Raw genomic sequence first — 27,998 nt, forward strand, 5'->3', positions numbered from 1 at the left:
CGGCGGCGGGCGGCGGTTTCCGCCGACGGCTCGGGAGCGCCGGAAGCGGCGGCGGACGCGCGGGGCCGCCGCGGAGCTGCCGCGGGAGCGGGAAGCGGTGCAGGTGGGCGAGCGGGGCCGGGAGCGGGGCCGGGCCGGGAGCTGGCCGTGTTCCTCCGCGGGACCAGCGGGGCCGGAGCCGATGCTCTGCCCCGCGGCGGCGGCTGCGGTGGGACGCGCTCGGCTTCTTGCGGGGCGCCCCGGGAGCGCCTTCCTGCCCCCTCTGCGAACACGTGCTCGGGGGTCGCGGAGCGGCCGTCCTGGGAAGCGGCTCCCTCGAGGAATGGCCGGGGGAGCTCGTCCCTCCCCGCGCGGGGCAGCCCGGGGCGGCGGGAGCCGGACTGCCCGCGGGGTGGCTGAGCTCCGTGGCGGGACAGCCTCCTCGGGCAGGCAGCTGCTGCTTAGCACCTGTAAGCCTTATCATTTAAACCTCTGTAAAACACGTATGGGATAGAAAACTTCGGTTCTCGGTTTAATTTGTGTATTTGTTTTGAAGGGAAGGTTCGTCCTCCTTGTACATAAATCTGAGAATTATTTTAAACAGTGATTCGTAATGAGTGTTTGGAGGCTACGTAAGTCCTGTTGTAAACACTTTCACTGATGTGTGTGATGGGTGTGTTGGTGCAAGATCAGTATTCTTATTGTTTCTAGAGAGATAAATAAGACATGAGAGTGTCAGCTCATTTCCTAATGAGTCTTTCAGAAGAAATCTGTGTGATTAGTTTAACAAGAGGGTATGTCGAAGTCCTTACTAGTATTTAAGCATCTCAAGTGCACTCTTCATGGTTCTTTATTCTCACTCATACTCCTTAAATAGGTTCTTTCTCCTCCATTAGGGTTTTCAGGAATAGTCTATATAAATTCTTTATCTGTGACTTCAAGGGAACAAAGACAGTCAGAAATAACAAAAAGAGGTGGAAACCCGCCCAACCAGTGAGGATGGTTTGATACAGTGATTTGCCCTGGGTGAAGTGCTATGGCTTGATAAGAGTAATTTTTGAGAGCATTGTGGTTTTGACTGGTTATGGCAGCAGTATGGAAAGCTGCCATATTTTGTTGTCAGAGTGTTTGTGCTGCAGGATGGAAAATGACAGGAGCACCATCCATGTGGGTGTTTGCAGTGACATTGCTGGTGGAACAGCCACGTCGGAGCCTGGTAGAATATGTTTTTCATGGCACTGGCACTGATGATGGACAGGCCAGTAACTGCAGGTGGTCAGGCAAAGATAAATGCTAATATATCAGTCTATTAATAGAACCCCCAATGCATTGCTTCCATTGCTCTTGTCCCAGTGACATATTAGAATGATGTAGTAAGAGTGGAACTGGGGGGATTGTAAATCCTCATTGAAATGCTGCCACTGTTATTAATTATATTGTGTTTTAAGTCAGAATTATTGTGAATGGGTTGGGAAAGGTTGGAAGAAAACCTCTTGATATATAGGTGAATATCCTTAGACTTGTTGCAGTCATACTTCTAAATGCTTTTGAAGCTCTTGCGGCCTAATATTTGCTACTAGGCAGAGACAGATTGTCTTTAAATCTCTGTGTTGTCTTAGTGCCCCTCTCATTTTATTTTATTTCATGGTGTGTTGGATTTTTCCCTCTGTTCTCATATTTCTTCTTTTTCATTTTACCAGTAGGACTGTGTGTATTCAGTGTGTTCTACCTATCCCAGGTACGCTTGGAAGATGAGAAAGTTACTTTCTCCCCCAAACCCATTTTTATCTGCCTTGCCTTCTGTCTAGGTAAGAGATACTGTGATATCTTTGAAGATTATCAAATACAGAGTCTAATTCCTGGAAGATAAAGCAATGTTTTCTGTCTGTCTTTATATCCTCACAGCAGCAATCATTCCAAGTTTTATAGTGATATTGCTAATAAGTTACATGTCTCCTACATCTTGTACAAAAGTGTTTGAACTCTTTTGAGAGCTTTCCAAAATAGAGAGGTTAGACAAAATTGGCTCACATTTGTCAGTCTCTGCTGTTTATCAAAGTAACATGATAAAACCATATATATCCCAGTGGCATGGGAGGCACTCCAGCTGCCTGTCTCTGCATTTGCTTTGTTCACATATGGTAAGATGTAGCCATCTGGATTAGGAAGCTGTATGTGTGGAAAACAAATGTAGATTCTGCAGGAGGATGATAGCACATGCTATAATACTATAATATTACAAATCCTGGAGAAGTTGGTACTTGTAGCCTTGATGAAAATTGATGTCTCAAATAAATGTAAGCTGTACAATTTTTGTGGAGTGCTTTTGAAATTTGATGTCTCAAATAAATGTAAGCTGTACAATTTTTGTGGAGTGCTTTTGAAATTTGATGTCTCAAATAAATGTAAGCTGTACAATTTTTGTGGAGTGCTTTTGCAAATGTATCAGGAAGGTGCAAAAAAAAATCTGAAGATCTGAAAATCTGAGACCTGTGTAGTCTCCCTGATGAGAAAACCTATATTAGCATAGAGCACAACATAGTGCTAATTGGAGTAAAGCCATTCTTGGTAGCTGGCTACAACAGAGCAGCAATTGTGTTAATAGAATGACCTCTGCACTTACAGAATGTCTTTATTTGAGAGAAGACTGCTTTAAGTAAAATAGTCGCCTCTGATCAAAAATAGGAAGAGATTGTTTAAATTAATATAGCAAGTGATTTGATTATATATAATAATATTAAATATCAATTGTTTTTGTTGTATGTGCTAATAGAAAATAGTTAATCAGGATGAATTATGGTATTAGGTGTGAAACAAAACCAGATTTTTCTCATTCTTTGTTTTACAACAACTTTGTACCTACTGAGAGAAGAGATTAATCTCAATAAGGCATAATAAACTTGAGATTTGAGCTCTTGAGTTTTTGTTAATGGAATCTTCTGATATTGAGTTGAAGAGTTTAAACTGTCCATGGTTGTTATTAAAGCTGTGTTAGGTCACATCAGTTAAGAAATGGATTGTTTTCTTTTTCTATAGAAACAGATAAAAGGTGCTCAAGATGCTGGGAATTGCATTTTCTTCCCTTCAAATAATTTTTTCTTTTGGTATTTTCAAATATATCCTTATTTTATCTCATTGTTCTCAGTTAAAATTTGTCTGTTTTGTCTTCTCTATAAAATTGGTCTTCTACTTGTTTACATTGCCAGCATTTTAACCAATGTACTTGGTGATTTATTCTTCCTGATTAACTTTCTTAATTCCTTTACATTTCCTTAAATTTTATTCTTCTAAATGCAGATGAGATTTTTCTTCTATCTGCATAGTTACTTTTTACCTAGTGTATTTTTTTGTCAGTTTGTTGACTTTTGTCATAGAGTATCTCTTCCTTTTTCCAGCTTGTGTTTTTGTTGAAACACTGGTCTTAATTCTTTCTCATTTCAGTGAGGTCCAACAGTGATTAAAAAAGGGAGTGTTTTTATCAGCCTTGCTGCCTGATAAGATAATGGGGGTGTGAATGTTGGTGTCTGCTGCCTGTGATGTGTGTTGGGATGTTGGAGATGCTTTGACTGACAAAGCAACATGAGGTGTAAGTTTGTGCTCAGCTTCAGTAGCACTTATCTGTGTTGCTTTTTGAACATCACAGTTTTGATAACTTCTGCAGGCTAAAGGACAGGGTCATTAATGTATTTGTCAAAATGGAAAAAAAGCCAACTCACTTGAAAACCTTATCTGAATTCAGCTTCTGGTATTTTGCTCTGTGCCTAAAAATATGAGGGTTGCCATCAAGTACCTAAATCTCTGTTTGTATGAGAGGTGGGTGGGCTGTGGATGAGCAGGGGAGGGAGTGGGTGCTGTGGGCAGTTCAGGTGCTTCCCAGCTGTGGGCAAGTACAGACAGAAGGAATGGTCCACCCTGGGCAAGGGCTGGGCATGAGCAACCAGCAGTGAAGTGTTTTAAGGCAGAGCACATGATGCCTTTTCAACATAATGATTTTGTCTTGCCATAGTTAATTCTGTCCCTCCTGGTACACAAAAACACAGAGATGTTCAAGTACTGTTCTGGGCACAAATTAAAAAGAGCAGATAGAGCATCCTCCTGGTAATGTGGGAAGGAGGGCATGGGGTTGGCCTAAGAGCTGTTCATGCACATATAACCCTAGTATGCATTTTTAAGGCTCTAGAAAAAGTCAGTGAAGTACAAAATAAAGTTGAGGTAGTTACTGTGAAAGTGCCAGGAACATGTTTCTGATGATGCATCTGACCATCCAATGCAGCAATATGAGCAGTGGTTTCAGAATTAGTAACTCTTAAATGGAGCTTACTGGAGAGGGCAGGGATAGTGGATCCTCTCACTTTGTCCTTACCAAAACTAGGATCAGCTGGTTGGTTTAATCAGCTTTTGATTTATAACCTGTAGCTACATCAGACTAGTTCTGTGTCTTGGTTGTAGAACAAACTTAAGGTGAAGTCTGTTATAAAATGGGACTATATTTTAAGAAGATAATCTGGTCCATTTGAACCAATGCTAGGGTCAAAATGTCTGAACATAGATGAACATCTCTGAGCATCTTATAGTTGAGGAAAGAGCTTCTTTATCAGGATTCACTTTCATTTATCAAAAGAAAGGTATTTGTTAGATCAAGCTTTTAATTGACTTCTCATCACCTGCAACTGAATCTTATTTTTCTTTACAAAGACAGATGTACACAGGGTATAGACAGCTAAAACATTTAGTTTGTATCTGTCTGCTTTACTTAACAGAAAAAAAATATACTTATGATGAATATATTTGTATTTTTTGCTAACCTCAATTTCTTTTTTTTGTAGGTAGGTGAATGGATTTTCAAAAGCAGAGTTGCTAAAATTGACAGAAAAGTAAGTATGTGAATGTTATATTTTGCAGAAGTGTCTATCAGAATTAGTGCTACCTCTAAAAAGATTGCTACCTCATGAAAGAGTTAATAAACTCTTTGATGTTGATTCTTAGCATCTGTATAATCATTAATTTTATATAGCCTCAGAAGTCTATTTCCAGCAAAGTGTTTTTACTTTGTGCAAGTAGGTAACATTATGTATTTCTCCTTCTGAACATGACCTGCTGTTACTTTTCCATATTGACTGTTTTTAACACCTAGAGCTACTATTGTGATGGAAGGTTTGAAAAATATAATTCTAGCAGTTACTTATCTACTTTCAGTGTTGTATAGTAGATAATTTCTCACCTTTATAATCATCAGAAAGGTTTGAACTCCTTAAGTCTGTGTTGTCTAGCACAGCATGACTAGAATCTCTTAGGATGATTATTTATTTCCACCTGTCTTTAATGGCTAACTCTGCTTCCTTTCCTCTGGAAAGAGGTATTTTTTTGTTCTGCTGGCTCCCAGTTTAAAACAGGAAGTATCTGCATGTGAAGAATGTATTGTATGCATGTAATCAAAATATGGGGCTTTGTACCAAGAAGCTTTTTGCTGCATTTTTGATCTCTTTCCAGATGATTGAGTTGATGAAATAATACAGATTATTATATTTTTTTAAAAGGATAAATTATTTAATAAATAGATATTGAATTACTTTTTTTTAAAAGTTGCAGAGTTTTTAGCTGAACAGTATTAAAATTGCTGTGAGGTATGTGTGTATGCATTTGTTTGTACATCTAGTATTTGAAATATGTGTATATTTCAATAGAGAAATTTATAGTATCTCTAAGTCCTATAATTTTACTGACTATACTGAACCAATCTTCAGTTCCATTTTCTTGGCCATTCTGCAAATTATTTTTGCTCCAAGTTCATTACACACTTTCTATATTTTAAAGGGCTAATAATAAAAATGTATGTACAGGGCTTGTGCATAATACATTGTATTGGGAGAAATCCTGGAACCTTTATTTTTATGCTCACTGTCCTTTTGTCTATTCATAATGAGTCTGGTTTTCACTAATTGTATTTTCATTGTCTTTAGTGGCATATCGAAGAGATGAAATGTGGTCAGAAGGGCGGTATGACTATGAAAGAGTTCCAAGAGAACGTGTCCCTCCAAGGGTTCATGGTGATGTAAGTGTGTAGTCAGCATTATAACGTTCTACTATACCTTTATACAATGACCTATACCATAGGGGGTGGATTTATGTACTTGTGTAATATCCTAGTATAAGTTAATTTTTTTCCCCTTTCTTTGAAGCCAGCAATCTGGCACATGCATCTGCACAGAAATAACAGACTGCCTACTGAATTAAGTATTTGTTTCTTTTTTTTTTTTAATTTTCAAATCTGTTGGAACTGTTTTAGAATTTTGTATTTTGGTAAACTGATTTTTTGGTGTAATTCTTTGTTATTAAGAACAGGATTTTTAATTACTTCTGTGGAACAAGAGGCCATACTAGTGTTATATTTTTCCACAGTCTTTTTATGTTAATATTTCTTTTAAGTAACTTGAGGTGGTAAAGGAACTTCTTTCATGATTGTTCTTGTCACCAGCACAGTTTTTTTGATAATGGTTAAAGTATAGGAGAAGATATTTTAACAAGTGTTGAAAGTACTTCTTTGCTGAAGTTCTGCGTTGGAGTCCTGTAAAGGAAACACTTTACAAGAAGAGTGTCAACAAAAATCTGCTTTGTAGATAACAGAGTCTTTTGTGGTGTGTTATGTATGTATGTATGGTATGCTTGTAAAAGCAAATGCAGAAGCTGTGCTTGCTGTGCTATAGAATAACTTCAGAATGCTTTTAGGAATTCTCTGTTCCAAAAAGTTGGGCAATTATTTTTTTTCCCTTGTCTGAAGTCTCCAACAAATGTAAAAAACAGCTTTGTCTTTGGAGGTATTACACTGTAAATAGAATTTTAAGAGTATGTTTTGATAATTCTATTTACATCCTGTGTAATGTGCTTTAGGCAAAATAAAATTTCAGGTGCCAGTGCCTCTTATCTGACTGCCCTTTTTCTTGTGGTAAATGTTGAAATAATACCATAAGTGATTTAGTGTCTTCGGGTTCTGTTTTGTTCTCAGCTTATCTCTTTGATGACTTTTGGTTACTCTGTGTGACTAATTACACAGGCTTCTCTATTGAGTAGTTCGGCTGCTCTGTGACATTTTTGTTACTGTGACAGGCAAAAGTAACATTTCTGCATTTTCAGCAAGCTGGAAATCAGATTGATTTTCACAGGCTGTTTAGCTACCTCCTTCTCCAAAATGCTTATCAAAATAGGACAAGAAGAAAGGCAGAATGTATTTTCACAGATGTTTTTTCAGTTGTTTGACTAACGTGTTGCCAATTTAATGTAACCATTGCATCATTGACATTTTTAAATTCCTGTAATCCTTCACGCTGTCCAGGGAACAATGTGTGATTAGGCATTATGAAAATTTATAGTCTAAAAGATGTGATGCACTTATTTTGCTGCAAATGTTAACTAGATAGTTCAATGCTAGCTTTATATTACATATGTTTGGAGCTGGGGTTGAAGGGAATAGCAGAGTACACTCATCACATTTAATGCTACCCATCTGTACCAAAACAACATCCCCTGTAACTGGGCAAACCAAGACATGGTGTCTCTGCCATACTGAAAGATGGATATGGAGTTCCTTCTCATACAGCTCTGCAGATTCAAGATAGTTGGAAGATACTTTCTGTTCTTGTAAGCCTTGTATTTGTGTTCACATGTAGAAGTCTGACTTAATTTTGATTAGACAAGTAGAATTAATTTGTTCAGTCTGTTAATATGCTTAGTGTTTGCTGATAGGTTAGTATGTTAGAAACGAGATGTGCCAATGATACAGAATGAACTATCTTTTTTTTTGAAGAAAGCAATAGATGTGTCCTCATCTAAACTGGGTGCTAATTGTATATTAAGTACAGATTGTAGTAGAAACACAGATACTGTTAAAGAACGTTCAATTGCAAGCACTTGACATAATTGTGTGGGTAGGATACTCATCGAGTTTTCATGTACCTGTTCTTCTATATGTCAGTATAGTTATGTGGTGGGTGAGGTTAAAGCATGGAGCAGTTTTATTTAAGCTGCACTGCGCATCTTTGTAAGACACCAAACTAAAAAAAAAGTTACTTGTGGAGGATGTTCATTGAGGTAAGAGTAGATCAAGCATTGTGCCTGTGTATGACTATGTATGTAGTCTCCACTTTGCACCTGTATGGCTGTAGGCTGGCTTTGTTGGGTGGTCTCTAAAATCAAAAGTAACATTTTTTGCATGACAATATTTAGCAGCTTGTGAACACAGTGTATTTTTCTGCAAAAACTATCAATGCATTAGATTGTGACTTCTTACTGTTAAAAAAATAGCTCCCCTCTCCCCACCCACCAAATTGCACATGCTAACTCAAGTCTCTGCATTAGTAGCTTTTAAGTCCCATTAAAAAAATGTTTTGCTAAAGGAAGAAGATTTAAAAAACAAAATCTTGCATTCATGTTTTCATTCGCTTTTTATTTGTGATTGACTTATATAAAATTAGTTCTAGTAAAATTGAATTTATATTTTTTGCAGCTGTGCAATTTGTATTTAATAAACAAAGAATTTGTTTAGCTGACAAATGGTGTATGACATGTTATTTGAAGGAAATAAATTAATTTTGTGTTCTAGCAAAAAGCTGCCTGAAATGTGTATTAAAAGAAAAATTGAGAGTGTTAAAATTCTGTAACTTGAATCTTCAGATCACCTACTGCATTGTATTCAGCATGTGTTTATCTATTCAGATTATGAAGCAAGGTCTATCTTCTACAGTTTCTGCAGTGTGGAGGATGTTATGGATATAAGGAAAATTGTTAGTATTTTCAAATGGACTCTTTTTTTTTTTATAGGCATTACAGGTGTGACTTGCTTTGTTGCATTCTGAAGAAAATGTAAAAATCTGAGAAACACATGTAGCTAACCAATGCACAAAAAATAGCTAATGCTACTGCTTGTAAACTTTCAAAAGACAATTAAACCATGTTTAAATTTTTCCCTCTACAATTAAATTTGTAATGCCTAAGGATTGAATATAAGTATTGTCCAATTAGATTTAATAAGTTACTCCACTTTCAGACTGGCATGATTTTTAATGTTGCTGTTTCCCTGTGCAATTTCCTCTTTTAAGTCCCATATTTAGAAATAACTTGATTCTACATTTGTTTATTCATTACAGATTTTCAGCTGTTAAAAGCAGTATGATTTTGTTTTGTGGTTTAGGATGATTACCACAGAATAGTAAACATTGTGCCCAAGAAACCACCGCTGCTTGAGAGACCTGGGGATGGGAATTACAGTCGCTATGACGATTATGGTCACGCTGAGTACAGAGACTATAACGAGGGTCGTAGTTTTGACCATGACCGAAGAAGTGGCCCTCCACACCGAGGTGTACGTAAGGTGATTCTTCTCACGTGTTTATGATGTTTGTTTTCCCATTAAGGCTTGAATAATAGGTAATTAAAATACTTGAAAGGTCATTATTGTTGCCCCCTGCAATCCAGCTGATGGAAATTCCATAATTTCAAGGTGTTGATGGTAATTTCTATTTCGAGGAGGAAAGTCTTCTTTAAGTCCAAGCAAATATATATGCTTTTGAAGCTTCTGTAGTTTCCATGTTTTGTATAGCATTGCAAAGTTGCTCTCTTCAATACTGACAGAGGAAGAAAATAAAATTTAAATGGATACAGTGAATAAATTGAGAAGAAACTAGTTGAAAGGGTTAATATTTTTTTAGCTCATTAAATGCTTTGGTTTTGCAGTAATTAAATACAATTTGGCAACTGACTGTACTTGACATCGGACATTGAGATACATGTCACACAGTTGTTTTGCATATATGTTTTGCAGGATGAATCAGGATACAGATGGGCAAGAGATGATCATTCTACAAGACCTGAATACAGGTATTTTTTTATTGTAGTAGAGCCATGCATAGGCTGCGAATATTTAGGGCATTTTACTTGGTCACCCATACAGCTGGGAGAACAGGCCAGTGAATTAACAGGGAAAGGACATCTGTTAAAGTAAAAGGCAATTGTGGAAAAATGTTGTATTGTTTGAAATATAAATTAAATAAATTATATTACATGAAAGTCTCTAGTTTAATAAGGATAGGAGGTATCATGATAACATCTTTAGGATGGCAACCTGGAAGAGTAAGTAATTTAATGCATCTCTGATCTGTCACACTTCTTACATGATTTCAGATAATTTTTTGTTCTATTATTTGATTCTGCAGTACATTGGGGCTACAATATAATGATGCCTGTGTCATTTTAAAGGTTGGTGGGATAGATAATGGAAATATGAAGTTCACCACAGCCTTCTTCTGAGCTCCCTGTTTTCTCAGCTGAACTGATGAGTATATATTTTCATCATATGTAATATTAATTTCTATGAACCTTTCTTAGTCTGTACCTCAGGTTCCCATTTATGAAATCTAAGGACTGGTGGTAAATCATAGGTGTGTAATATACACATGCCTGCAATGATGTTTGATATGGATTATTTGAGTTAGCAAATAAAGTGCACAGGATAGTGTTACACTCAAAATTTATGGGCAAGGATGAAAGTCACCTTAAATAGTTAGACAATGGATTGTTAGTATAGGTGAAATATTAGCAGTCTGATCTAAGAATATCATCTGATGGCTGTGCTTTTATATGCCATATCCTGCATTTCCACTTCTCAAGATCTGGATTATACCAGCCTGTATTTGTATGTATTGTGTCATGGTGTTAGTCAAAATATCATAGAATAACTCCTTGTTACAACGTGTATTTAAAACTATGGTTGTACCATACAAAGAACAACAGAAGTAAACCAAGTTAGCTATGGACACCTGGCCAGTTGGAAAAATTGCTGTTAAGCTAGCAGCAAGTTAAAAAAAAAGACTGCAAGCTCAGACAGGACAAGCCTCAGTCTTGTGGTGTTGCAAACTCAGTATGATGCTGTCAGTAGCAATATCCATACAGGGGCACACAGTTGCAATAGATATCTATTCCATTGAAAGAGATGATTTAGACATAACACAGATGGATTATTCTATAACCTCATCATAAAGGAAATCCTTCATACATCATAAGGGTCTGTGTGTAATAGACTTCTTTCAGAAATTCTATCTTGGGGCTAGAAGCAATAATAAAAGGTTTTGAAAAGGAGTGCTTAATAAAGACTTGTGTAAAAGTTTTTCCATCTTTTCCTCTCAATTTAGAAGAATCAGGGTTGTTTAAAGCTGAGGAAAAAAACCAAAAATGTTGAGGAGACTGAGTTAGTGTCAGGCAGTTTATTGTACACAGAACAAGAGTGGCACCCAGTGGTCAAAAAAATTGTCTTAAATGCATCCTGATTTCTTCCTTTTAAAATAAGGTTTAAAAAAGTGAGGTTGAAATGTCAGCTCATTTTGTTGAAGGCTTTATAATTGTGTTGTGTGGCATATGATAGTCCCATCTGAATATATGTTATATACTTCAAACTATTTAGCTGTTGCACAACTGCAGTAATTCTATGGAAGAACTTCATAAAGATCCATGGTTCAAATATATTTGGAATTGAATGAAATCCTATTGATTCATTATATAAATATAATAAATAATCTTGAAAGTAAAGTCTTGTGATCAGACTGCTAAACACTTGTAGTGTTCCATGTTTGTAATAAACTTAATTACAATTCTTTTCATATTGCCCACTATTGAGCAATGTAGTGGATCTCAAGGAGGAAATCAAAGTACATTTCATGGTGTATGTTATCTCCTGTGGTGAAAATGCTTGTTACTTTCTATTTCAAAGACGTTTGCTCAAGAAAACATGATCTAAAAAAGTTATTTTGTGCAAAAATGCCTTCTCTTTGGATATGCTTAAAGTTATTTTAGGTAAGTTCTTTGGAGCATGCATAATTCTTTTAGGAAAGAGGAGGAGATTTGTATGGTTAATAGTTAGTACAGTGACTGTAAATTCTTAAAAATAATAGCTCATTTATTGGCAGAAATAATGGCTTTCTTAATTATTTTTAAAATCACAATCAGCAGCTAAAAATGTGCTGTAAGAAGTTGTTGTCAATATGATTTTAGCATCTCCTTTCGAGTATTCATCTTTCAAATTTTTCTGTTTTGGTTTTGAAAACGTACCTGTCAAAAAATACTTTCTCATCTCTTACTTTTTGCATTTTTCTTCTCCCAATCTTGAGTGCTGAAAAACATTACTTGAGATTCTCCCGAAGTAAAATGCCACTTATTTGCAATATCAAATGTCTTTAGCTGAGTCCTGTGTGCAGTTTTGGGCACCACAATATGAGAAAAATATTAATCTATTAGAAAGTGTCTAAAGGAGGGTAACAAAGATGATGAAGGGCCTTGAGGAGAAGCATTATGTGGAGCAGCTGAGGTCACTTGGTCTGCTCAGCCTGGGGAAGAGGAGACTGAGAACCTCATTGCAGTTACACCTTCCTCGTGAGGGAAAGAGGAGGGGCAGACACTGATCTCTGCTCTGTGGTGACACAACTTGAAGGAATGGCCTGAAGCTGAGTCAGGGTAGGTTTATGTTGGATATCAGGAAAAGGTTTCTCACCCAGAGGGTGCTCGTGCACTGGAACAGGCTCCCCAGGGAAGTGGTCACAGCACCAGCCTGACAGAGTGCAAGAAGTGTTGGTCAATGCTCTGGTGTGACTCTTGGGGATGGTCCTGTGCTGGACCAGGAGCTGGACTCAAAGATCCTTGTGGGTGCCGTCCAACTCCTTATGTTCTGTCATTCTGTAATTCTCTTAAACTTTGCTGTTAAATGGGGACTTTTTTTTTTTTTTTGTATTTTTTTTCTCTGTTGTTTCTTCAGTGGTATTTTGTTGGGCTTTTTTAAGCTTCTTTCCTTTTTTCTTAAAAATAGGACAGGCTTGGTTACTTAGCATTTGTAGACTTGTGGCTTCATCTGTGATATGTCTATTGACCAGCAACAGTTCTCCATGAGTGACAAGAGAATTGCAGAGGTTCTAGCACTTGGTTTACTGTCTTTTTTTTTTTCTTGCCTTCCTCCTTATAGGGTTAAGCTCCAGTTTCCAAGCAGCTGTCATTTACATGGTAGACATTATTATGTCTAGCACTGAGTGGAGCATTACTCTTCCTTCCACATGCTTTTTGAGAGTTGTTAGCTCTGTTTTATACTATATTTAGTGAACAGCTGTCATCCTGACCATGACTTTTTTTATGGCGAAGATACATATTTTATATGTAAAAAATAAAGGAATACAGAGGATGTGCAGGGCATAGATTTCAAAATGAGTTCCCAGCTCTTTTTCTCCTGTAGTCACCTAAGGAATTCTGAACTTTAAGAACTGATGTGAATTTTGTTTTAGCTTGATTTGAAATGCCTTTTGGTTCAAGTGTAGTTGGCATACATAAAGAATTGTACATCGTAGTTTGGAGGAAATTTTCTGCACACATTAATGCCTTGTTTGCTGATGCTATGAGAATTGTGAGACTTAGCAATTCAAAGGAGGTTGAGATCAATTAATACATGACTTCTTTGTACATTTATCTTGTACTGATGTTGATAATTTCTGGAGCTCTGTTAGTATTTGTCTTCAGCAATATATTAGGCTCATTTATGCAAAGTACTCATGCAAGTCAGATTTTTTTTAAAAGATGCAGGGAGCCACACTGCTATATGTTGAAGGATTCTAGTTTTGTAGTACTTCCCTATGGGCCTCATAGCATTGGGTTTTGCATCCAAGTTCATTTTTATAAGGTCAGATGAACTTTTCAGTGTGAAATGCTTTGGAAGATTGTTAGCTGCTGTGCACTTTAGTCATGCCAAATTTTAATCCTTTTGAGTGCACAGAACATTACTTCATTCTTTTTTTTTTTTTGTACCAACCAAACTGAGTTTACAAGATGTGAAATATATGAAACTTGGCAAGTTAAGATGGGTAAGACTCATCTTCAAAGAGAAATTACAAAATGACGCACTTGTAAATCCCAGCTACACATGCATTAAATTTGATCCTTAGAATGATCTGAGGCCCAGATTTTTGTAGAATAATGGTTGCCATATTTGTAGAATAAGTAAAATGTAGACTCCTGAGAAGTGGCTTACATAGGACATTTTTAATATCTCCTCTTCAGCTGTACATATGAATAATTTTTCCTATGCTAAGGGAGGAAACTTGCTACTATGTGTGTTGTTTTTTTTACTGTGTGTTGGGCTTTTCTCCCACATTCTAAGTGAAATTAGGAACTAATTTTAGTAGTCCAGTCTTTAGTACTAATGCATTTGTCCATAAAACCAGATCTGCTTATTTCCTGGAGTGCTTAGGAATACTTTTTAATAAATGGAAATACGGAAGTAATTTTGGTGCTACAAATGAGAGAAAACTGTCTGGCAAAATATAGAAACTTAATTGTAAACAGTTTGATCTGTGAACAATTGCAATTCGTTAGTCAGTTCTATGTTCTGTTTTGGAAGCATTTTAAATTGATGGCTTATTGTCTTTTCTTTGAAAAAAATACGTCGTTTTCTGAGCATTAAACTTTCAATTACCGCTTTAGGCTCGTAAAGGATAATATATCTTGATTTTTCTAGATGCATGCACCTTCACAGTGAGAATGTATTTACTGCAGGCCATGGAGTAAATTGGTTGCAAAATGGGGGATAGAGGCCCAGCAATCTTGACTTTTTGATGTCTGCTTGAACTGCCCTTCCATTTAGTGATTAACCCCTTGTAAGTGCACAAGTGATGACACAATGTTGTAGAGTTGTGGTCTGAAGATCATACACTGAGAAGAAAATAGTACTTTGGTAAGAATCGTTATTTTAAATTAAAATCTTTGAGAGAGTCTCCAGATGGAAGTTGAGGGTCACTGACTCTTCTCTCAATAAAGCAGCCTTTAATATTGAGAGTCTAGATGTGTCATAGGCCAAGGCAGTTATCTTTACATTGTCACTATGCAATCACCTTTGAATTACAGGGGGCAGTTGTTTCTTGGTGTTTTTTTCCTCCCCCCTTTGTGTTTTCTTTAATTAATGAAATAGTGCATGTATTTAAATAGTATAATATATTAAAGCAGAGTATTATATTGTGGGAGGCCTTTAGGCTTTGGATTTAAACTTCCTTGTCATGTAAACTGATCTGTGTCTTGCTTATAGAAGGTAAACTTGGCCAAAGGGATTTATGAGATGGTGCTATAAATGTATGTAAGTCTGCTGATTCATTGCAATATTTGACAGCTCTTAAGGGACACCATATAAGAACCTCATTCTTTATTAAAAGACATGTGGAGGGAAATAAATATGGCAGTCACCCAAGGAAAATGGTTTTGTTTTTGACAGTGATTGATAAGCAGAGCTATAATTGAACTCATTAGCACATGTCTTTTAATAAGTAAATAGAGTCTCTGCCAGAACATTGAACCTTTCAGGTATTCACATGGCTGAGTAGCTTGTTTATTCATATACAACATTAGTTTCCTTATAATAGATCATTGTGGTAGATTCATTATACCTGTCTACAACTCCAGGCAAGAACTTGTCTGTAGAAATCTTTTGCTCAGAAAACCCATTGTGTTAAGCTGCTAGCTAAATTAGTTTATCTTGGCATATGATGTTTTGGAGGGTGGAGGGGGAAAATAAGAACCTTTTGGAACAAGATAATAGGTAATATACAACTTAAAAGTTGGTTCTGGTTTACACTAAATATTTAACGACTTCATATTCAGTTCATGTTTTATGCAGCAGTCTTACTGATTGAGTACTTGATACATTTTCTTTAAGAACTGTTTTCTGCTCTGCTGGCTGTAGCTCTTTTGTGCTTAGGACAACCAGTTTCTTTGCAAACTGAGATTTATGTTCCATAATTTGATTGTCATTACTCAGAGTTAAATATATCTGATTGTATGCCAGCACTTTGGGTTCTGTAGGTCTATAAGTTTTTATTGTGAGTGGATTTTAAGAACTCAAATCTTCTCATGCAGATACCACATAGCATTTTAAAAATGCCCTGTACTGAAGACTAAGTATATCAAGAGTAGTTCAGAAATGTCCACTGATGCAGGTCAACTGAAAGTAAAAAAGTAATTTGGACAAGTTTGGTTTTATTGTTGTGATGAATCTTTCTTCTATTTAACTTGGAACCCAGAGACTATCTATGTGAACACTGCCTGTTTTCTTACTAGGAATTTTATGTCAATCTGAGTTTCTGCTGCATATGGACACTGTGTGCATATATCTAGAATTATTCTGGAAACTTCATTCAAAGCAAGACTGCTGTCATTCCACTTCTGAAATGTTTGTCACTTGAGAATGGGGGAAAGAGGTTAGTATGCAGGGTTTCAACTGTAAAATTTTTTTTTGCCCCCATACTCTAATGTAAAAATATGGGGAAGAGGTAGAAATTGCTCTTATTTTCAACTGGGATGTTTTTACATGTTTTAGCTAATGGTGTAGCTAAATTGGAAGGTGAATGTTGCTTTCACTGGCAGCTAGTTTTAGTTGCTGAGAGATTAATATTTTAATTTTTTTGTATAAAAATTGATTGTGATGTTTATTGAAGGCTGTTTTATTTTCTTTGCAAAATTGATCTATACGATGCTAGAAACAAGTTTGCTTTCAGACATTGCTTAAGTATAGTTTTGTTGCTTTTAGAGTATCGTGCAGAATTCTAATTGGTTATGCAGTTTCCATCTCAGGATGAGAGAAAGGAGTTTAAACTATCAAATTAGCAGAACTTCCCGCTAACTGATTTTTTTTCTCCTGAGCTTGTAAATAAACAGCCTCATACAATAGAGCTGGCCTGTTCTATGAAATGTGGAATGGTTCTAAATCCTGGATTTAACTTCTCTAAAAGCCCTAAGAGAAAATTGGGTGAGCTTGTTTTTGAAAAGCATAATTACAATAGCTGTTTTTAGTCTGATTCTGTGTGTATGGTATTTCTTATACTTTGATTCTTTTAAATGTTTCAGTGGCATTTAAATGCAGCTTCTCTGCTGTGATTCTGAGGCATTGAGAAAGGGTAGAGACAGATATTTACAAACTTTGCTAAGAACATTTTTATATTCTTAAAAATTGTTATTGAGTAAGGAATGGCCAGGTAGTAAATTGACTTGTAAGTATTTGACAAAATTAGAGCAAACACACCAAATTTGGTAAAAAAGCAAACCCGAAAAGTTCTTATCATGTCAATTCTCAGCCGCTATCATGTTTATTTGACTTGCTTTTGATCCAAAGCTGTGTTATGTTTTAAGGATTTGTGGCTTTTTGTGTGTACAACTGCTTCCCACTGTAGTTTTTTTAAGGTTTTACATTTCTACATTAAATTGATGTCATCATTATATTTTTTAAAAGGGTGTGAGACACACCTTTTAAAACAGGTGTGAGACACCTGTTTACTACAGGTGTTGATATGTTATGATGCACTTCTAAGGAAGAATTCAGTAGTCTGTGCAGATTCAGTTAAATTTTGTATTAACATTAATTCATTGTTTAAAACTAAGTCACATCTTGGAACATTATGATTTCCTTCTAATAAATGTTGTTTACATAATGCTAATAAACTGTAAGGGGCTCCTCTGTTTACAATGTATGATAGGATAACGTGCCTAAAGATAAGATTATGTATCTTTACACTGTAAGATCTTGATTAACATATAGAAATATGTTAAAATTAAAATTCCTTAAAATAAAGGAAGTTTTTGAAAAGCGAGCTCGCCTGGTCCAGTCTTATAGCTAGCACTATAGATGGTATCAAAACTATCAGGTTAATGGTGGATTGGTAAATAATGAGGCAAAATCCCATGGGTAGCCCTTGATTATTCGGAAGAAGTTTCCTAACTACTTTGTTGAAAAACAGCTAGCTTTGGAGACAGTGGGGGAGGGAAAGAGAAGGGAGTGTCCCTTCCAGTGCAGACAACTTCTGTTAAGATGGCATCTAACTAAATCTCAAAGCAATGATTTGGACTGATGAATGTAGTCATGGCTTTCTCAGGTTGAGGTGTATTGTCACAGAAGACTTTGACAGAATTTCCCTTAGGAAAGTAAATTCTTCTTCATCATCTGTTAGGTTCCAAGGACTTGTTTGTTATATTTTGAATATACTAAACATTTTAGATTCAATTCCCATTGAGAGAGGGTGGGAATATTGTGATACAGGAGAGGAGAGGAAAAAGTGCAGTACTACTGATAATTTAGGCATCCTTTTGTTAAGGATCTTGCTTCAAAGAGAAAATTTTTGATGTGTCATTTCTTTGTGTTTAGGGTGCTATGATCTACATCTGAGGAAAAGTTAATCAATAAAGCAATTCCATGATCTCATGCTATTGGTAATATTTTTTAAAAATTATACTATTTTTGCATGGTAACAAATTATTCTCAGTCTTAGTCTTGACATTAGTTCATGATATATATTTGCATAACCTTGACGGTTCTTTCCTTTGTATATGAAGCTCTGTAGAACTGGTTTATGAGCTGACAGTAAATGCCTTTGTTTAAGTGAAACTGAATATTGATGTCATTACACACAGCAGGGTTGGGTCAGCCAGTTGTGGGAATGTCTTTCTCTTCTGAAGTCTGACTTTCAACAGTTGCATGTGTTAAATTAAGTCACATCTTCTCTAGCCTAGTATGCGTAATAATTTTTGAAAATGATACTTGAGAGAATTATTCTGAAATTTGGAAGTACAATGGAAAATGTTTCAGTGTATTGACTTACAGAATGATAGAATGGTTTGAGTTGGACGTTACTTTCAAAGGTCATCTAGGCAACCCCCTGCAGTAAGCAGGGACATCTTCAAGTAAATCAGGTTGCTCAGAGCCCCATCCAGCCTGACCCTGTATGTTTTTCCATGGATGGGTTATTTGCTCTCTCGGCAGCCTGTTCCAGTGTTTCAACATGCTCACCATAAACAAGGTGGAGCCTTTCTCTCCTGGCTGAACACCACCACCTCTCACACCTTTCCTCACAGACGTGCTCCATCCCACTTGATAATTTTTCTTGCCATCCTTTGTACCTGATCCAACTGTCCATCCATGTCTGTCCAGGACTTTGGAGCTGGGTCAGGTACTTTGGAGCTGTACCAGGTGGGATCTCATCAGAGCAGAGTAGAGTAGATGGGCAAACTAATTCATGTTTCAATTACTAGACTCAGTATTCATTCTACAATTTTTGTCTTTTTAGATGCAGTTTTTGAAGCGTTTTGTACAGGGATTATCTAAGTAAGGTGAAAGATTACATTAACAGAGGAGACTGAAGTATAAAGCAGTGGATTACCTTCTTTAAAACCTCTTTTCAGCTGCTGTTAATTTATTAATGCTTACTAAAACTTGTGTCTGTTAAACAGCATTCTCTTTTTGAATTTATTTTTGAATTTACATTTACCAGTCAGTATTGCTAAATATGTATGTCTGTTATTTTTAGGGGAAAAAAAAAGTGTTACTTCTTTGAGGCTTATTGATTCTAACTTCAACTGCTCTAGAAATCTGTCAAGGAACCTGTTTTATTTATAATAATAAATGAAAAGTCACAAATGCAGTAAAGAGACTGATTTCCCTACAGCAGTTTGTATGTTTCCACAAAAAGTATGTTTCCACAGCGGTTTTAACTATCTAAGCAGGAGCCATTGTGGTTCTTCCCCTCTCCCTGGTTCTGTTTCGGGTGTTTTTGCATTTCATGTAGCTGGTTCAGCTAGCCTACCACAATGAATTAGATATGTATCTGCCAGTTTTGTTGTCTGAGAGAAAATACCAATGCCAACTTAGGTACAGAATTGAAATGTAGATCCAAGGAAGGTTGCAGAATTCAGGATTGCAGCAGCACCAGTTCAAAATTAACTGTTATTAAATCACTGAAATAACTGAAGGCATACAAGAGTTGCAAAAAGATTTTTAATAAGGAATTTACCCAAGCAGCATAGCTTGCATATGTGTTAAATATGTTCAAACAAATGATATTTGTAATATATAGGAAATGGCCTACAAAAAGAGGCAAGAGATATTAATGTTTATTATAGAGACTATAAATTGTAATGAAAGTCAAAGAAAAAAGCAAACTGGAAAATAAAAAAGATAAGAAAGGTACATGGCTGAATATAAGAGGAAATGTCTCTCTTAACTTTCTGATTTTGAACAAACTATATACCTAACATGAGACCACATAAAGAAAAATTCCATTATGTGCAATGGATTTTTTCTTCATATATGTATAATGTCTTTTATATTGAGAAATCCAGAAGCAGTGGCAGTAGTGTGCTAACTTTACTGAAATTTGCTATGCAGAAGTCTGTACCACTGTTACAATGCTTCGAGGCATATAAACAAGTGAAACCAACTTGACCTAATTGCTTCAAATCTCACTTTAATTTAAGAATAAAAACATAAAGATCTATGAAACATTTTTCCCATTTAGAGAAAAATTGAATGTTTTTCTGATTTACAGATCTCATTAAGGGATTTGGAAGTTGAAAAAATAGTAAATTTAGTAAGGGTATTGTCCATCAGTATTACTGACATAAGGTATTACTGCTTACAAACCTGTTCCACAACTTGCTTTTCTTTTGCAGCTTTTTATTGATAGTGTTAGAAAGCCAACCCCAAGAGTTGATTAAATCAGCATAACCTAGCACTACTTGTTGCATCCTTTTGCCAATGAACTAATGGCATTCTGCAGCACACTGATGAAAAGTTTAAGTGCTCTTCCAGCAGGTATTTCGTGGTTTCTGGGTTCTTCTATGGAAGGATTTTAAAGATAGCTTTTGGGGAAATAGTAATAGTTTGCTGAACATCAAATTCACTTATGTCCTTAAAATAAAGTGCAAAAATATTTCTCTCTGGGGCTTAGTGTGTATATAAGACAAATGCTAGTCTCCATTAAATTGTTTGGTGTGTACTAAGTGTGAAGTAAATTCAAAGCCCTCAAAAAAAAGACACTTTTGAGGAATACCAATGTGCTTTGGTACCTCAGGGAGATGTTTTAAAACTCTTTTCTGTGTGCTGGTCTCTGCCTGAGGCAGGACAGCAGTAAAAGTGCAAGCACATAGTTAGGAATCTCTGTCCATTAGAACTTTGTCTAGAAGATAAAATTTTGACCAGTTTATCTGGTCTGTTAGGGCGTTAGGAAGAAAAAAATAAGTATGTAAAGTACCATATTGTGCTTCCTGGCTCATTTCAAATTTTTAAACTTATATTGAGATAGAAGATTTTAGTTGTTTCCATTTTGAATTAAGTCTGTTTAAGAATTGATTTAATTGCTACTGCATAGAGTCATAAAATGAGAGAGGTTTATGAGCTAGGTCCCTGAGCTAGTTGTCTGAACTACTTTACTCTTCTGGGGTGATGGACTGCTCAAAGGGTAGTTGTAAATGTTGTAGCTGCTTATTGAAATTGTAATTTGGTCCATCACTTTAAGCAAATACTCCCTCTGGAACTTAAGACCTATGTTTTGTTTTCTATTTTAGAGAAATTATGGGATTTTACTAAGCTTTTGTTTTTGAAAACAAGAAAAACCAAGATCACTTGCATTTAAATGCAATTATTTTGTCTAATTTGATCTTAATTTGTGTAAATAACATATTTTGTCTTTATTCTGCAAAGAGTTGTCTAAACATGTTTGCTCTTAATTCTTTGGTACTTAAATCTGTGTTTTTCTGGACTCTTTGTTACTTTGTTTCTCTGTCCTTATCTGTGACTGACAATAATTTCTCCTTGTCAGATAATAGAGAATTTTAGTTTAAACATACCTTTATTATATAGGCTGATCTTGCAGCATGTCTAATGTAACATTATCATTGACAATAAAAAGGAGGAGGGTACTAAGAAGAAAGCAATGTAGTGGGACTTCCAGTGCCATTGATGTGCATAGCTTTGCTATTCAATTAAAGGACATAGAAGCATTTCTTTCTAATGTTGCTGTAATATTCAGATTGTCTTATTTTTTATTCTCTTACCTGTCCTGATATCCCAAGGTGGTGGCAGGGAGAGAGGAGTTGAGTAGCTTTTATGCTGACTGAAATGGACAAATAGCATCAGTGTGGAGATTTGCTCTTTGCTTATGATAACTTCAGAAGTACTGCATGCAGTATAAAATAATGAAACATTTATATGTTTTCAAATTTTTTTGTACATTTGGTATTTCTGGGTATCCTTCTCTGCTTGAAACAGTGTTTCACAAAGCCTGTTTCCTTTCCTTCCTCTGCCTTCATGCAGAAAGCTGTTAGAAAGATTATGCTGGCTGGTCCTAATTGTGTTAATTTCATTTAGAGCAAAATGCAGATATCACAAGTGCTCTAGGAACTTGCTTAGTCATAAAATGCTGAAACCAGTTGTCAATAAGGAATCTTATCATCATTTCAAATGTTCAAATGAAAACCATTGAAACCGGGTGCAATTTCTTTTATCTGTGATTCACTGTATTATTTTAGCTTAGGATAAATCTGCATAAGGATTTTCAGGCAATAACAAGAGATTATAGCAAATCTCCAAAGCAGAGCCCGAGTATGTTGTTGGTTTGTTGCACAACCGTGTGCTTTAGAAAGAAATTGAATGAGTTCTGGGAGAGGGGTGGCTGGAATCTTGCACCACCTACATTTACTTTGAAGATGTTAAAAGTGGAGGTGTTTTTGACTCTTCTTTTAGAGGCTGGGGGCGTTCTATTTTTTATTTTATATTTTCTACATCATCTGAACCATGTTAATAGCTCTTGCAATGTCCTGAAAAGGCAGGCAAAAGGAATTTTGTTTAACTTTTCCTCTCCCTCCCCCTTGCATCTGCGTTAAAAGGCAGAAAAAGTATTTTCAGTTAAGGATTCAGTTCAGATCGTGACTGTTTTATCTCTTTGCACTGAAGTCCGGTGTTGCAGAAGATATTTATAGCTCCTTCAATTTATAAATATAAATTGAACATACAAAAGTGTGAGAGTTATTTCTAGGTAAGGTTAGTAATTAAGCACAAGCCTGTAAATGGAGTATTTAACCCCTTGGGCAATAGCAGTAATCTTTCTTGGATAGAAGGGATCACAAATACATGTATGTTGACTTTTTTAATCTAGATTATAGGCAGCACTCATGTGGGTATTACTGGAAGACCCTCCTGTTTCCACACAATATGCTGTTTTGTTGCCAGTCTTCATCTCAGTGTCAAAAATGAGAGTTATGTTCACTATGGCTGAACCATAATGTAGATTAATGTTCTAGTTGAAAAGCTGAATGTAATGGTATATAGAAGTCCCAGAGAATAGTGAGCATTAAGTATTGTAGGCTGTTGCCCAGCAGCACGGATTCAACAAGAGTGATCTAAGAGTCCTCTTACAGTAAAGCTTTTTCCTTTATTGCATGTGATGTCCTTCATGTACCCAAGTACCTCTCTATTCCTCGGCATTTCACATCCAGGAAGTGATTTCATTTTACCTCTAAGTACTCTTAAGAGATAAACCTGACACACTGGTTTGTGTTAATCTTTGTTTCACAGAGCTTAAGCTATACTGCTGTGCTGTTTCTGATCCATAGGCAGCTGAAAATCTCCTCAGTGTCGTATTCCCGCAGTTCTCTGCTGTGCTGGAAGCCATACCAGCATCTGTTCTGTAGTTGTGTTTTGTCCTTGAGGAGACTGCACCTGATGGTGAACTGAAATAGCTGTTAGGCTGGAGCTCTTCCCCAGCTGCCCTTGGTGAATGGTATATCACAATATAGCTGTTTCTGAACATTTCAGAAGCTCCTCCAAGACTGTCAGCTTCAGTGAGAACTTAATGGTCAAGTTTCATCGAAGATAACAATGATACTGCTTCCTGTTGCAACACTACTGAGAGAACAAAATTGTGCTTTCAGGATTAAGTATGAATTATAAATACAAAGATTTGAGGGATGCTATATAAAAGAGATTAATTCTGTATGTATTGTTAAGGGCAGCAGCTCTATTTAAAAGTATATTTTGCATCTCTATTAAATATTGTCCCTGCTCAATAAACCTTTTGAGTATGTGTTGGAATCTGAAGCATGTACTTTACTGCTTTGCTGAATTGGGGCCTTCATTACCAAATTGCAGGTGTATGTTAGCTGAAGTATTTAAGGAAAAAAACAAACTGTAAAGCAATGCTTACTTTGTTGTGTTTGGTGTATTATGTAAATGGAAAACATCAGAAATTCTGTGTTGCTATGCTGTCCCAAACAGATTTAATATAATTAATGGCATGAATGTTCTGTATGAGATATCATCTAGTTAAAGAATTAACACGCAGTGATGAAATAAAAATCCAAAAATTGAAAGTGAGATTCTATTTTAGGGTGCATACTATTATAGCAGAATGTGGCTTTCAAATGTCTTCCTGTTTAAAAGCACATTTCAATTACATTTTAAAAAAATTCTTATGTAGATATTAGAGTATTTATTATACATGCACAATAACTGGGGCTCTGAAAAATTACCATAATAAACCGTTCTGTATATGAGGGTTTCATAACATTGTCATAAAAGTGTGTTTTACACATAAAAGTGGTGTACTGGTCTGCCAGAAAGCTTGTGCTTTAAAAATAAATAACATTATTTAGAGAGCAATTAAGAAGGAAATGCAAGAAAAAGTGGGCTGTGCCTAGGTCATTCCTGATAAATATTTGATCAATATGTTCTTTTAATAAATAAATAACCCCCCACTTAGCTAGAAAAACTAGTTCAGTGCTGAGTTAATCTAGTACTCTTCAAGCCTGAACTTTCACTTTATGTCTGTTGGTACATAAATGTTCATACATATTATGAAGATGTGCTTTCCATGCAAAAAGTAAACCTGCACTGTGTAAAATACATCAGTGTCACAGGGGTTTTGTTTTGTGGTGCTACCTGTGAAGCTTCCAGAGCTCAAGACACCTTTGGCACAGGGAAATCCTTTGTTATGTGTCACAAATATGGGCCTGTGCCATGCTGTAGGAATTGTACATCTTTTCTTCTTCACCACCGACATAAAATTATCTATAGCTATGTTGTGCTAAATGAGATCACCAGATCATTGAGAGACATTCTTTTATTTAAAATACTGGATTCTGATGTGAAATAGGAGAGAAGATACATTCTGATTTACTAGAAATCCTATGAAATCTTGGAGGTTTCTATGGAGATGCTGAGAAGTACTTGCTGCTCTTACCAGTGCATCTTCTGACCAAGGCAAAAGTGGCAAGTCTAGATTCAGTTGGCCCATGTGTCTTGTAACTCTGAGATTCTTTAGGACAAGTTTGAAATGATACAAGGGGTTTTTTTCACCTCTACACATACATGTACATTAATATTATTTACAAATAACCAACACATTTGTGCTGTGGTCTGGAGTAACAATATTTAAATTTGGTAGAAAGTTTTGGTTTTTATTAAATGATGGTTTTAAATCAGTTGGGTTTGTGACATTTTACATTAAAGTTCAAAATTAAAATTGTGTGTTGTGAGAAACATATTTAGGAGCTATGAGTCTTCATATTTTCATTCAAGAGTTGACCTTGAGTGGATTCATAGGTGAGAGTATAGATATCTGCAGATTTCTTCTTGTCTTTGCTGGTTGTAAGCTGAAATCTGCCAGTGATATTTTGTGTAGCAAGGTGTGTGAAATCAAATGAGGAATATAGGCTCTTGAAAATAAGAGGAACAACATAGCTAAAAAATGCCAAATAATGTAAGCAACATTTGCATATTCATTTTTAGCTATTGTAAATTAAGGCTTAATTTCCATGGTAAATGAATCTGAACAAAGTTGTGGGAGTTCTCATTTCGTCAATGTCTTTTCCTTACATTTTAGCTGTGTTATCAAGTAGAAAGGAATTAACTTCTAGTAATGAAGTACCTCAATGAAATCTGAAAAAATTAACTTTTCCTTTTTTCCCTTTTATTACTTATTTTTCATTCCTTGCTTAGTACCCTTAAAAAACACTGAAGATTTTGTATGTGTTTGACATTTAACCTGTTTGTATTTACCAGGCTTGAACTGTTGCCATTGTGCTGTTCCATAAACATTGGAAGGCTAAGCAAGTTACTTGTATTTTTCTGTTGTCTTCCAAGGGACGTCAGAGATGGCTTCAGAAGGAAAAGCTTCCATTCTTCTCATTATACAAGAGATCGATCCCCTCACAAGAGGGACTCTCCTTTCTTCAGGGAATCGCCCGGGAGCCGGAGGGATTCTCCGCACAGCAGATCTGGCTCTAGTGTCAGCAGCAGGAGCTACTCTCCTGAAAGAAGCAAGGCCTATCCTTTCCACCAGCATAGCAGAAATATGTCGTCTTTACATAAAAGAAATGTTTCTTCTCAGCAAGGTAATACTGGGTTAATGATGGGAACTGGTTAGTGAGGTGAAACTGCAACTCACTGTATAAGCCTTTTTTCCATACATGTTCTTTTTAAAATGGGAAAAGCTGACATTTTGTACTATGTACTGTCTGCTCTGGTTATTTCTTTGTACTCTCTGTTCCCTTATGTATTTCATGTGGGAGATTGTAGGTGTTATTTTGGTATCAGGTCTAGACTGACTGTAGGAGTTTCAGCTGCACAGCTTCTTTTAGTATTTTATATTCTTTTTAGCATCAGCTCCTGTTACTTCTTTATGTGCTTCACTGGATTTCCTGACAAGAAACTTTGCTTCGTCTACAGCAGCTGAAGACATTTCTTCATGCAAACAGAATAAAACAAAGATTAAAAACAAATGGAGAAATGAAAGTACATATGTCTATTTGTTTCATTGTCTCTAAATTTTACTAGGCTTTTGAAACTGATTGTTTTTGGTAATTATATTTCAATGTCAAAACCTCTCAGATCTTGCTCTCCTCAAAGAAATGTGAAGCATATCTCAATTGAGTCTTTTCTGTCTTTTAAAAGTTTGGCTCTTAATGTTTCCCAGAAGTCTAATGAATAATCTGTTTTGAAAATACTGAGATTTCATATTTAAATGATTTGGGGAAAAAAAAAATCCTTTTTTAGTATACTATGATCTTAAGCCACTCTGTTTGTACAGCTTATGTAAATTAATCCACTTTGATCTTCCTTTCTGCAAATGCTTTTTAGTGAGCTATGCAAACCTACTGTTCATTTTGGCAGCTTTTTAAAAATTAATTAGATTTTTTTTCACTCACTGAGAAGGCACATTGTGTTTCCAGAGTGACACTGAATCATTATGTGGCACTTCTTGTCAAAAAAGATCATTGTAGTTTTGTTAACATTGTTTAAATATTGAGGAATAATTTCACTCCTTGCAGAGTGGAATGGTCTTTCTATTTGAGCATTAGAGTGCTTTCAAGGTTTTGTAACAATACTTAGTGAACATAAATTTCTCTAAGTGTAGGAGAGGAAGAAAAAAAGATAGCTAACTAATTTTCTAGAAGTCTTGTAGGTGTGCAGATTGTAATTACTAGGGACAGGAAAACAATTTTGTGAAAAATGATACAAAATTTTAGATTTTTTTTTTTATTTGAGCTGACTTTGATTATATATGTATATACTATATGATTAGAATTTCTCAGACAATAGTGGAGGTAGTGATGTAGAAGCAGATATATTCACAAACCAGAAAAGATGCTGATCAAGAGAGGAGCTTACATATAGGTCTGTGGTTTTTGATATTTTCTCCCATTTGCATGGTTAAATACCTTTCCCAAACACCTTTAGATAAGTTTCAAGAGAGCAGCTGAGTTGTACAATGAATGATTTCTTATTTCCTTTCCTTGGAAAGGAGAACTACTAAAATGTTTCTCTAGATGACTGAATTAAAACACCTATTTGCAAGGAATAAATGGTTTAAAGAATACTTTTTAGAATAATTTTTGAATGTGAATTGCCTTAGGTAAGCTCATGGATTGCATATTTAAAAGGAACATCAAGCAGGACAGCTCATATATGTCAGCAATACATTTAAATGGATTTGCAACATGCAAAGGATGTACTATTTCACGTGGAATTTGCAATATGGCATCTTTCTAAAATACTATAATGTTGTTTGAAATAATGCTGTCTGAATAAATTTGGCCACGTGACTTCCAGTAAAGAAAGAATATCCCATGCTCTACAGACTTTCATACATTAGGATAAATACAGAATTTAAACAAAGGAAACTGTGAGGATA

The 27,998-nt window shown here is 35.9% G+C and overlaps 1 protein-coding gene across 11 annotated transcripts in view; it reads left to right on the forward strand.

Moving 5' to 3' along the window:
• The first annotated feature begins 34 nt into the window (after positions 1-34).
• The window catches only part of PPHLN1 (periphilin 1), a 62,038-nt gene continuing 34,074 nt past the window's right edge, over positions 35-27,998 (forward strand). For 3 of the 11 annotated variants that reach the window (XM_077783479.2, XM_077783480.2, XM_085569453.1), the window contains exons 1-7: positions 35-103; positions 1,680-1,787; positions 4,806-4,853; positions 5,940-6,031; positions 9,164-9,343; positions 9,794-9,849; positions 25,949-26,199. In XM_077783479.2, coding sequence (XP_077639605.1) covers position 4,853; positions 5,940-6,031; positions 9,164-9,343; positions 9,794-9,849; positions 25,949-26,199 — 580 coding nt within the window. In that variant the 5' untranslated portion in view covers positions 35-103; positions 1,680-1,787; positions 4,806-4,852. The remainder of the gene's footprint in view (positions 104-1,679; positions 1,788-4,805; positions 4,854-5,939; positions 6,032-9,163; positions 9,344-9,793; positions 9,850-25,948; positions 26,200-27,998) is intronic. The other 8 variants (XM_085569447.1, XM_085569450.1, XM_085569454.1 and 5 more) reach the window with 5 other exon arrangements.

This window comes from Lonchura striata, chromosome 1A (genome assembly GCF_050655825.1).
Source record: "Lonchura striata isolate lonStrDom1 chromosome 1A, ASM5065582v1, whole genome shotgun sequence".
NCBI lineage: Eukaryota > Metazoa > Chordata > Aves > Passeriformes > Estrildidae > Lonchura > Lonchura striata.